Genomic DNA, 12,149 nt, shown 5'->3' on the forward strand with positions numbered 1-12,149 from the left:
AGAAGGAAGGGCTGCTTATGCACAGGGAGACAGCTCAGGGCGCAGGAGAGTATGGAGGGATGGTCACTGGGAAGAGGTAACTATGGGGAGGAAGTGGGAAGGGAGCTGTTGCATTGTAAACTGTGGTCAATGACATGAGACAGAGTATATGTGAACTGCTGTATGGAAAGTGACTTCACTCTGTAAATCTTCACCCAAATCACAATAAATAAAATAAAATAAAATAAATGTCATCTGGTCTGATCTTCAGGAAACAATCCTTTCCACCATGTATCAAGTGAAAGTTTATCCTTATCCCTGGATTGATGGTCCACAATGTATCATACTGTGGTCACCCTTCATTCCAGCTGTAAGACCCATGTGGCCCTCCTGGCTTGTTCTCTTTTTCCATTTCTCTCGAAACTTCCATAGTCTTCTCAGAGCACAGAAATGCAGCTGTTCTGCATTCCCTGGGGTGGGTAGGACCCTGAGGCTGGCTTTCTACCCAAATGTCTGCCACAGCAACCACTACTCTCCTACTCACTGTCATGCTAGATGCCTTCTCTCTGAGGCTGAAGGTCTTTCTCCAGCTACAATCTGAGGCAGAAGCCCCAGCCACACACATCCTATAACCCACTAGATTTGATTTCAAGAGTTGGGCAGAGTGCCCAACTACTCAACGATCCCAGTATCATTGACCCCTCTCATCTGGTCTGTATATTCTCTATCCAAACAAAAGCCCTGATTTTCAAAACTATTGGCCTCTGTTTTGAGTTTAAAAGTCTATTCCTAAAACTCCAAATATGAGAAGTTATATTTCTTTTTCTTTGTCTTCCTGCTATAAGGACATGTTTGTGAAGCAATGGCTGCCTCCTACACAGGTATTTCTGCAGAAGAGTGTGCCATATATGGTCTGTTGGTACTCAGCAACTCTTTAGGGTCTTTCATTAAATCTAAAATGGGTAAGTTGAAGCAGAGAACTCACCAAGTTATAAAACAAATAGCATATATATATATATAAAACTAATCTTTGTATAAGCTATGAAATAACAACTTGCACTTCAGGCTAAAGTTTATAGAATATTTTCCTTGCACAGAAGGTAAAATATTATTTAAATGTACATGACAGGCAGCATCTAATTGAAATATAAATTATTTTCTTCGGACTTCAGTGAAGGTTTCTTTAATAAGTATGAGAGAACTTATCTGATGACTTAAATGTCACATTAGCATTTTATAAAATTCAAAGAAAAACAAAAATGTGGCTCAGCATACGCTATGAATTCTTTGCCAAAAAGCATAGCCTACCAACTGTTTTCTTTACTTTACTATCTGCCTGGGTGCACTAGGGGAACAGGGTGATACCACAAGCCTGCCACCAGCCTGACTTGGGTAGCCTGAATGAGGAATATTTTGGGGCATTGCACAGTCAAAGACCAGGAGGAAAACATTACCGTATTTCTTCCTCCCGAGGCATCTATCCACCGTCCTCTCTGATAGAGACCTCCTGTTGCCAAGGAAGACCCCATTAAAGAAGCACTGCTTTCCAACATGGTAGGTGTGAATATTACTGCTAAACCTTGGGTAAAATGTCCACTCAGGATGCTGCCCATCTTCTGCAAGACATCAGAAATCCTTCCATTAGCACTGTTCCCAGTCTCATAATACAATGAGATGACAAAATATTGTGAAAATTCCCCAGATACTATCTGGTCCTACAACATTTGTCAATTTGTATAATTCCTTGCTTCTCCATCGGGGGCAGTGGGAACCTCTGTGGGACTAGGCATAAAAGGTTGTGATCAGGGAAATGAGGGAAAAGGCCATTTAGGAGGCCTCATGTTTTTCTTTTTCACTCTCTTCTCCAAAAATAAAGCCAATTTTATGATTGAAAGTTGAGTATTGGTTGGGAAGTTCAGAGACAGTTTTATAAGCACCTATGATTCAACTTTCACTCTGACAATTGTAAAGATACCCATTAACCAAGGAATGGCTGGGCCAACCATGGTATTTAACTCGATGGAACAAGGTGTTGGTGGCAACAGTAGCACACACATGTACTACGATGACACAGGGAAATGTGTATATGCAATAATGTCAAATGAGAAAAGCAGCTGTGAAACTTCATCTAAGTTACTAGACCTCACAGTGTCTCTGTTTCCTCATTAGATAGTTCTAGTATAAAATTGCTGGAGGTGATTTCAAATGATAAAAAAAAAATCCCCCAATAGCCCTAGAGCTGCTTGAGAAATACTCAGGGTCTTTGGATTGGGTTTCCAATCCTATCATTCAACTTCATAGATATATGTGTTTGTAGGGGTGAACCCCTCCAAGTCTTGGTTTCCATCTCTGTAAAATAGGTTCATCTATTTTATCCACATAATTAGATATCCACAGAAAGAGGTTCCTAATCTATTTACTATTGAGTAAAACTAGCTTGTATAGTACAACACATTTATTATATATATATATATATATATATATATATATATATAGTGAGTGTGAGTGTGTATATACATACAGATACACACATATACACTTCAAAATTCGGAATCATATATTTCAAACTCTTCAAAGTTATGGGGCAGGATAGTGATATTGTTGGAGAAATTATAGGGGAAAGGATTTCTACATTCTACTTTGTATACTTATTCATTATCTTAACATTTTGCTACAATACTCACGGTTTCTATATAAAGGCAGTTCATTTTTGAAAAACATATAATGACCCTGAATAGTTAAATATTATTGAAGAATAATAACAAAGTAGGAGCCCTCACAGTTTCCTTATCTCAGAACTTACTATATAGCCACAATAGTTAAAAAAGCCTGGTACTGGTAAAATGTCAATGACATAGACCAATGGAACAGAACTGAGAACTAAGTAAATCCATTCACCTATGGGCAGCTGATCTTCAACAAAGGTCAAAGTCCATTCAATGGAGAAGAGATAATCTACTTAATAAATGATGCTGGCAAACTGGATATCCATTTGCAGAAAAATATATAATAAGATCCATACCTCACACCATACAGAAAAACTAACTCAAAATGGATCAAAGACTTAAATATTAAACCTAAATGTTTCCTAGAAGATAACACAGGGAGAAAGCTAGAGGTCCTAATCAAAGGCATAAATGTACTATCAAAAATAACTAAAAATTCACAAACAACTGAAAATAGACTAGATAACTGGGACTTCCTAAATATCAAATACTTATTATCATCCAAAGAAGCTCTAGTGGTATAGTGGTTAAAGCATTCGGCTGGTAACCAAAAGTTCTGCAGTTCAAACCCACCAGCTGCTCTGCAGGAGAAAGATGAGGTAGTCTGTTTCTGTAAAGATTTACAGCTTTGGCAACCCTATGGAGCAGTTCTACTCTGTCCTATAGGGTCACTAAGTATCAGAATCAACTTGATGGCAGTGAGTTTTTTCACTTTGGTCTTATCAAAAGACTTTACCTGAAGATTAAAAAGAGAACCTACAGATGGGGAAAAAAATTCCAACTCATAGCAACCCCCTTCAGTTTTCCAAGGTGGTAAGTCTTTATGGAAGTAGATTGCCCAGTCTTCCTTCCATGGAGTGGCTGGTGGGTTTGAACCACCAACCTTCTGGTTAGCAGTCAATGCCTTAGGCATTATGCCACCAGACTAGATAACAGACACATGTTAGTCTTAGGGAAAGAAAAAGCAATACACAATACAGGGGAAGTCAGCACAGCATGACCAAGGTAATTGAAGACACTGAGAGGTATGCAAGAATAAAGGACAACTATAGAAAATGCTACAAAGAGCTCAGGTGGTGTAGTGGTAAGGCATTTGGCTGTTAACCAGAAGGTAAATGATTCAAACTCACCAGCTACTCCATGGGAGGAAGATGAGACAATCTAATTCCGTAAAGATTTACAGCATTGGAAACCCAATGGGGGTCACTATGAGTCAGAATCAACTCAATGGCAGTGCGTTTGGGGTTTTGTTTGTTTGTTTATGGTAAATGCTGTAACATATACAATTCTGCAACCACCATAATAGCAACCAAAAATCTGAGTGGTTACATAGGTAGAAATGTATGCTATATAGGTGTGGGAGGGTGTAGGAGAGTACATGCATGTGCATATATAGGTATAGTTGTGGGCATTTGTATATACATATTTGTGTATGCTGCATTTATAGTCACATATGTTATATAATAGAGCACTTAAGGAGCACAGTTATGGAAACTTCTTAGACATATCCAAACACCTCATGGGACTGTGTTACTTACTGGGCTTGAAGGCTAAGGATTATAGTCACAGGGGAGGGACATCTAGGTCAATTGGCAAAACACAATTCATGATGTTCCACATCCTAGTTTGGTGAGTAGCATCTGGACTCTTAAAAGCTTGTGAGCAGCCATCTAAGATACAGCTAATAGTCTCTTCCCATCTGGAGCAAGGGAGAGTGAAGGAAACCGAGATTGCAACGAAGCAATTAATCCACAGGACTAATGCCCCACATGAACCACAGCCTCATCTAACCTGAGACTAGAACAACTATATGGTACCCAGCTATTGCTACCAACTGCTCTGACCCAGGGACACAAAGAAGGTACCAGTTACAGTGGTTTAAAATGTAGAACAAAACTCAAATTCATAAAATAAATAAATAAATAATTAAGACCAGACTTACAGGACTGATAGAGATTGGAGGAACTCCTGAGACTATCACCCTAAAACACTGAACTGAAACCATTACTGGAGGTTACCTTTCAGCCAAATAATAGATTGGCCTATAAAATAAACAATAACAACTATGAGAAGTGTGCTCTTTACAACAATCAACCATACCATACCAAACAGACACAAAGGCAAAGATGAGAAGGCAAGGAGGGACAGGGAAACTTGAGGCAGGGTAGAAATGGCGAGAGTGCTTACACATTGCAGGGATAGCAACCAATGTCATTGAGCAAATTGAATATACATTTTTGAATGGGAAACTAATTTGCTGTACAAACTTTCACAATAAAAAGTTTAAAAAAACACATAAAATGATAGCTCCCCAGAAGGGTTGTTATGAAAATACAGATGAAGCAAGTCAAATCCCTGGCACTTAGTGGATCTTTAATAAATGATGTACAACAATATGGCTGGCTTCTGAAAAGACCGTTGGCACTGAGGCCTGCGGAGCTGGAGTCTATGACTTACTTGTCTGCAACTTGAGCATGCTGAAGTCCTCAGGGTATTTATCCATTTGGATTTCAGGCAATGGGGTTTCAGAGGAGTGATCAGAATGTGAAGAGGAGGAGGAGGATTTCCGCTCCAAACCTGCAGCTGTGCTGGGAAGAAAGAAGGGTTTGATTTTTCTATGTGCTTAAGTTGGTAGTTAGAATCTGCTCTTACATATCTCACACTAGAATTGCCCTCATTTATGAGAACTGGGCCTATTGTTGTTGTTGTTCGGTGCCGTCGAGTCAGCTCCAACTCATAGCGACACCATGTACAAAAGAACGAAACATTGCCTGGTCCTGTGCCAACCTCACAATCCTTGCCATACCAGAGCCAATCATTGCAACCACTGTGTCAATCCATCTTGTTGAGAGTCTTCCCCTTTTTCACTGACCCGCCACTTTACCAAACATGATATCCTTCTCCACAGAATGGCCCCTTCTCACAACATGACCAGAGTAGGTGAGACAAAGTCCAACCATTCTCACTTCCAAGGAGCGTTCTTCCAGGACAGATTTGTTCATTCTTCTGGCAGTCTGTGGTACTTTCTGTATTCTTTGCCAACACTACAACTCAAAAGCATAAACTCTTCCTCAGTCTTCCTTATTCATTGTCCAGGTTTCACATGCATATAAGGCAATGGAAAACACCATGGCTTGGGTTAGGTGCACCTTAGTCTTCAAGGAGACATCTTTGCTCTTCAGCACTTTAAAGAAATCTTTTGCAGCAGATTTGCCCAGTGCAATATGCCATCTGATTTCTTGACTGCTGCTGCCATTGGTGTTGATGGTGGAATCAAGAACTGGGCCTACTCCTCTATAAAAGTTCATGTGCATACAATTTATTTATTAACTATTTGAGGAGGCTGAAACATACTAAAAAGATATATGCTTGTCAGCTAACTAACAATTGGGTCATAAAATAAATATCATCATGAGTACTGTGCTCTTTAAAAAATCATTTATATGGAATCAAACAGTCAACATTTACTCTAAAGCAAAGACAAGAAGGTAAAGTGGGGCAGGGAAACTAGACAAATGGAAACAGAATATCCAGAACAGAAATACTGAGAATGTTGACACATTGTGAAAAATGAAACCAATGTCACTGAACAATTTGTGCAGAAATGGTTAAATGGGTATCTAATTTGTTATGTAAACTTTCACCAAAAACACAATAAAATATTATTTTTTCAAAAAAGTGTATATTCAATAAAGCCATTAAATGAACATAAAACATCAATGATCTAAAGAGAAAAAGGAAGAAATAATTAGAAATAACCTAGACTGAAATGGTTACAATAGCTGAGGGTTATGTTTAGTGTTGAACTTCCTAAGAAAAAACAAAACAAAACAAAAACTCACTGCCATCAAGTCACATCCAACTCGTAACAACCCTCTTGGGTTTCTGAGGCAGTATCACTATGGAAATAGATTGCCCAACCTTCCTTCCAAGGAGTGACCAGTGGGTTTGAACTGACAAAAAACTGTTGTGGATGTGGGGAAAAAGCAATCATTTCTGGTTTAAAATGCTTTGTGGTTTTGGACAATGTTTTCAGGGATAGTTATCCATAATCAAAACATAATATCTTTTTATATTTTTTAATATTGCATCACTCATATTTGAAAAGTTTCCAAGTAACTTACTTCTTATCTTGTTTGCTACCCACAAATATTCTTGTGATGTAGGTTGTTGTTAGGTGTCAAGTCAACTCCAACTCATAGGGACCCTATGTACCACAGAATGAAACACTGCCCAGTCCTGCACCATCCTCACAATCTTTGCTGTGCCACAGCCCATGGCTGCAGCCACTGAGTCAATCCATTGAGGATCTGCCCCTTCTTCGTTGACCCCCTACTTTACCAAGCATGATGTCTTTCCCCAGGGAATGGCCCTTTCTGATTACATGACCTAAATAGGTGAGATGAAGTCTGGCCATTCTCACTTCCAAGGAGCATTCCAGCTGCACTTCCTCCAGGACAGATTTGTTTGTTCTCCTGGCAGTCCATGGTATTTTTGATGTATGTAAGACTGATATAATCATTTCCATTTGAAAAGGAAATAGGCCCTCAGAGAAGCTGACTTTCTATTATAAAACACACAACACCTAGGTAGGGTCAGAGCTGGATCTGCCGCCCAGATCACCTCACTCTAGAATAAATGGTCTAAAATCATAAAGAACCTGAGTTCGGTAACTGACGAGTTCTGTATAGCTTGATCTCTAATTTTAAATAAATACACATATACATCCTTGAAACTTGAACATTAGTAGTTTGTAGATAAAGCAAAAACGTAATAACTTAGAGAACCCTCCTGTCTTACCTATCTAGTGCTGCCACAACAGAAATACAAGTGGATGACTTTAACAAACAGAAATTTACTCTCTCACAGTTTAAGAGACTAGAAGTTCGAATTCAGGGCACTAGCCCTAGGATAAGGCTTTCTCTCTCTGTTAGCTCTGAGGAAAGGTCCTTGTCTCCTTTCAACATCTGTGGGCTCAGAGTTCCTTGGCGATCTCCAGGTGTCTTGGCATCAGTCTTCCCCTGGTCTAGGAGGTTCTCAGTGCAGGGACCTTGGGTCTAAAGTATGCACTCTCTCCCAGCTTTTCTTTCCTAGTTGTAGTCAAATCCCTTCTCTCTTCTTTTATCTCTTGTAAGATAAAAACTGTGATTCAAGCAAGGGTGTGACTTGAGTAAGGCCCTTCTCTAAGGCTATGTATGATTCAAGATACAATCCATCCTAATCCTGCCTCGTTAACATATAGAGGTTAAGCTTTACAACACCTATCATAAAATGGAGGATAATTACATTAAATGGAGGGTAATTATGTCAGATCACAAAATGGAGAACCACCACATCATACTGGGAATCATGGCCTTGCCAAGTTGACACATATTTTGGTGGACATAATTCAATCCATGACGCCCTCCAATTCAGAACTGCAAAAAGGGCATGGGGCAGCATCCTCTGACCTCCTCTAACTTAATGAGGGGGAAACAGAATCACCATCAACAGCATCAGCATAGGCTGATTCCTATGAGGTCAGACATACTACCACTCTCCAACCATTTTACCAGTTCTGACACCAATCATCCCTCCCACAGCACTCTCTACCCCTCTGCTCAATAATTTGTTGCAATGGCCACACAGAACTCATAAACAATTCTCATGATTATGGGGTTTATTAGGGAAGTGACAGGTTACAATTCAAGCTCAGGAACATTCAGCTCAGGATATAATTCTTTGATCAGGACAATCCTCCCTCAACCATGCCCATAGGTACCCCTTCCTTAGGCATTCAGCCTCTAGACCTGGTCTCTGTCCTGCTTGGACAAGTGTCAAAAAAAAAACCAACTTTTAGCTCTACCAATAAGTGCACCTACTCCTCCAGCAAGCCTCCTGCCCAAAGACACTCAGCTTTCTCACTCCATGGGCTGGCAAGCCTGCCACTCTGTCTCATGCTGGTCTCCTGGTTCTGCTGCCACTGCTGCTGCCACCATCTCTCTTTCATCTCTCTGCCATCTCCCTGCCAAGGAGATCTAGCATGGGGATCTCAGGTCCATGAACACACTCCACTGCTGCTGCTTCTTCTGCCTTGATGGTGTAAGAGTCACTTCTAGAGTGGCTCATTTTAAGCCTAGCAGAGTGGCAAAACTGACCAAACCCCATGTTAGAGTTCCATACACCTTATTTCTATGGACCACGGTTAGAAGAGCCATAGTAAGTCATTCACTGCACCACAAGAGCACATGATAATTTTTACATTTGGGTAAAATATTTCTCTCCTAAATATGAAAAAATTTTTAAAAAAAGGCTTTTTTAAACAAATTATATAGAAAGATAGGAAGGACAAAAGAAATTTTCCAGAGAACTTTAGAAGTATCTACCTACTTTGTTTATTCTTTTAAGTTTTACCACCTATATATGTATTCCAAAATAATATATCTTTATTTCTCCTGCTTTTAAACTTTATAATAGCAAGTACTTATACAGCACTTGTATGCCAGGCAATCTTCTAATCACTTTCCATGTAGTATGTACTCTAATATCCCCATTTTACAGATTAGAAAACTGAGACCCAGAGATCACCGATAGTTAAGTGGCAGAACTGGGATTTGAACCCAGACATTCTGGGTCCACAATCCATGCTCTTGTCAAAGATGTCATGCTACCTCTCAGACTATTCAACTCTTGGTCAAATTTACCACAACAGTTACAGCTCTTCACCAGACCCTTACTTACTCTAATTGGGCAGACACTCTGTGGAGGGCTGGAAACTCACTGATACTTAGACTTGTTTCAACAAAAGGCAAAGTGGTGGTCCTCTTGCTAGAGGATGTTGTGCTGGCAAAGTTTCCAGTAGATCCCATAAAATCATCGTGTTTAGTATCTGCAACATATAGATATCACTGTTTGATTATATTATTGAAAATAGCTTCCATTTTATCATGTTCCCTGAGTGGTAAACTTTTTTTTTTTAAAAGAATCATCTAACACTTCTTGAGGACTTCCTATGTAGTGGGGATTATGCTAACACCTGACAAACTTTATCTGTCATCCCCATAACAACCCACCAAAATCATAAAAGCAAACCCACTGCCATTGAATTGATTCTAACTCATAGAGACCCTCCCTTTCCTTTTACAGAAGTAGATTGTCTTATCTTCCTCCTGTGGAGCAGGAGTTTGAACCGCTGACCTCCTGGTTAACAGCCAAATGCCTTATCCACTATGCCACCAGAGCCCTTTACAACAACCCACAGACACAGGAATTATTTATCCTCCATTTTAAGAAGTCCTGGTAGCACAGGCTCAGAAGGTTAACACCTAAGCCAAGATTTGATCATATTTCCTGTAACACTAAAATCTAAAATCCTAACCACTGTTCTAGACTGCTTGCCCCTCCAACACAGTTCATCTACTCTGAACTAAGTGGAAGAGAGAAAATCTGGATTGAGGTATAAATCACTGTATATTGTGCTAAGAATCTAGATTCCAAACAAATCTAGATTGGCCCATTTTCCAAAGGATTTGTTCATAGAAAGACTCTTGAATATACTTGGTGATAATGATCCAAAGAACTGCCTTCAGAAATGTCCATGGATTCCTTCTCACTGTGGTATTGTTATTCACTTAAATGCACATCTTCTCCACCAGACTTTATCTTATTCATCTTGTATTTGTGCCAGAACAGTGTCTGGGTACAAAGTAGATGCTCAGTAAATGTTTGTGTGAATAAATGAAAAAGAATTATAATTCCCCAACCACCTACAATTTTGTATAAGGAAGCCTTGAAACCCAGTGACTGTCAGATAGACAAATGTCCTCATTATCTTCATTCTGCTTTATAATTACTACCTGGTTACAGTCTATCTCTTCTCTCATCATTTTATATAGGTATGTGCCTTGTCCAGCACCCTAAAAAAAGTGAGATGTATTTCCTTGTGCATAACTTCACTGAGCATAGAAGCTCAATGGGCACATGCTAATGGACATGTTGATCTGGTTAGAAGAATATTACACCTACAAAGTATCGTATTTCATGTGTACATGGTATACACAATGTGCCTACTGTGAATTCACACCATGTGTCAGTGGGATGGCTACCTAAGACACTTTTTATCATTTCTTCTTGACTCATTTACAAAGCAAGAGGGTCACATTTTTTCACTCTTGTCAAGTCCTAACCCTATTACCAAACCCTTCACTTCCTGAGAGGCCTTTGCCTCCAAGTCTACAAAGTTTAAAGGTCAGCTGAGCTACTCACCATCCCCCCATTCCAGAACTCCTGCGGGGTAGGATAAAGACTATCTGCATCAGAAACACCAAGAGGCCAGTTGAAAGCACAGATACACAATTCCCGTTGAAAACTCATTGAACTAGATGAGGCCTGGGAACCTACATTTTTAATAAGTCCTTTTCCCCAGTCACTGGGGAGGGCTCACACTCTCCATCATCTTCCACTTCAAGTCTAACCATCATCACCAAACTGCATTCTATTCTACCCTATCTCCTGATTCTTGACTCATGGAATTTCTTGAATTTGCATGGTATTATGAATTTAATTGTGTCCCCTCAAAAGAAATGTGGAACTCCTAATCCCTGTACTTGTAAATGCAATCCTATTTGGAAACAGAGGTTCTCTTTTACTATTTTAATAAGGCCATACCAGAGTAGAGTGAGACCCAAACTTAATCCCTTCTGAGTGCTGTCTTATAAAAAGAGTAGAACAGACACAGAATAGACACACAGAGGGGTAAGACAGACACCAAGGAACACCCAGGACTACTGACAAGGAAGGATCTCTCTCCCTCAAAGTTGTTGCCCTGATTTGGACTTCTACCCTCCAAAACTGTGAGAAAACAAATTTCTATTATTTAAAGCCAACCACTCATAGCATTTTTTGTTAAGGTAGGACTAAGTAACCAAGACACCAAGTCAGGAGAATCACTTTGGAGTATTTATTCAATCTACAGAGGACAGAGCTCTGACCTAGACATACAGGGGAGAGATATACAAGTCAGTAAATTTAAGAAGCCCCTCAGGTGATTCTTAGAGTTAACCAAGTGTGGGAAATACTATTCTGGTATATGCCCCAGAGCCTGGAGCAGCCCCTGGCACAGTGAAGTTCAACTAGTTGCTTGAAGTATGGCTAGAAAAGAAAAAAAAAAAAAAAAAATCACTAACAAGTTGACTCTTACATGGTGATCCCAGGTGCGTCAGAGTAGAACTGTGCCCCGTAAGGTTTTCAGTGGCTGATTTTTCAGAAGTAGGTCACCAGGCCTTTCTTCCAAGGCACCTCTAGATGGACTCAAACCTCCAACCTTTCAGTTAGCAGCTGAATGAGCTAAAGGGTTGCATCACCCAGGGACTCTAAAGTGTGGATGGTTGGGATGAATTGGAGCTTAGTGGAGAGGGCAGGAAATGAGCAGAGCTGTGTGGAGGAGCGGACAAGTCCCCAACCAAA

At 39.9% G+C, this 12,149-nt stretch overlaps 1 protein-coding gene across 1 annotated transcript in view; it reads right to left on the minus strand.

The window, feature by feature from the left end:
- The window catches only part of SPATS1 (spermatogenesis associated serine rich 1), a 43,281-nt gene extending 32,120 nt beyond the window's left edge, over nt 1–11,161 (minus strand). The window contains exons 1-4 of the mRNA XM_007936302.1: nt 11,128–11,161; nt 9,426–9,573; nt 5,163–5,293; nt 1,434–1,595 (exon numbers count right to left, since the gene is read on the minus strand). Of these exons, the coding sequence (XP_007934493.1) occupies nt 1,434–1,595; nt 5,163–5,293; nt 9,426–9,573; nt 11,128–11,161 (475 nt within the window). The remainder of the gene's footprint in view (nt 1–1,433; nt 1,596–5,162; nt 5,294–9,425; nt 9,574–11,127) is intronic.
- Between the last annotated feature and the right edge of the window lie 988 nt (nt 11,162–12,149).

This window comes from Orycteropus afer, unplaced genomic scaffold, assembly GCF_000298275.1.
Source record: "Orycteropus afer afer isolate SDZICR_OR568_19922 unplaced genomic scaffold, OryAfe1.0 scaffold00034, whole genome shotgun sequence".
NCBI lineage: Eukaryota > Metazoa > Chordata > Mammalia > Tubulidentata > Orycteropodidae > Orycteropus > Orycteropus afer.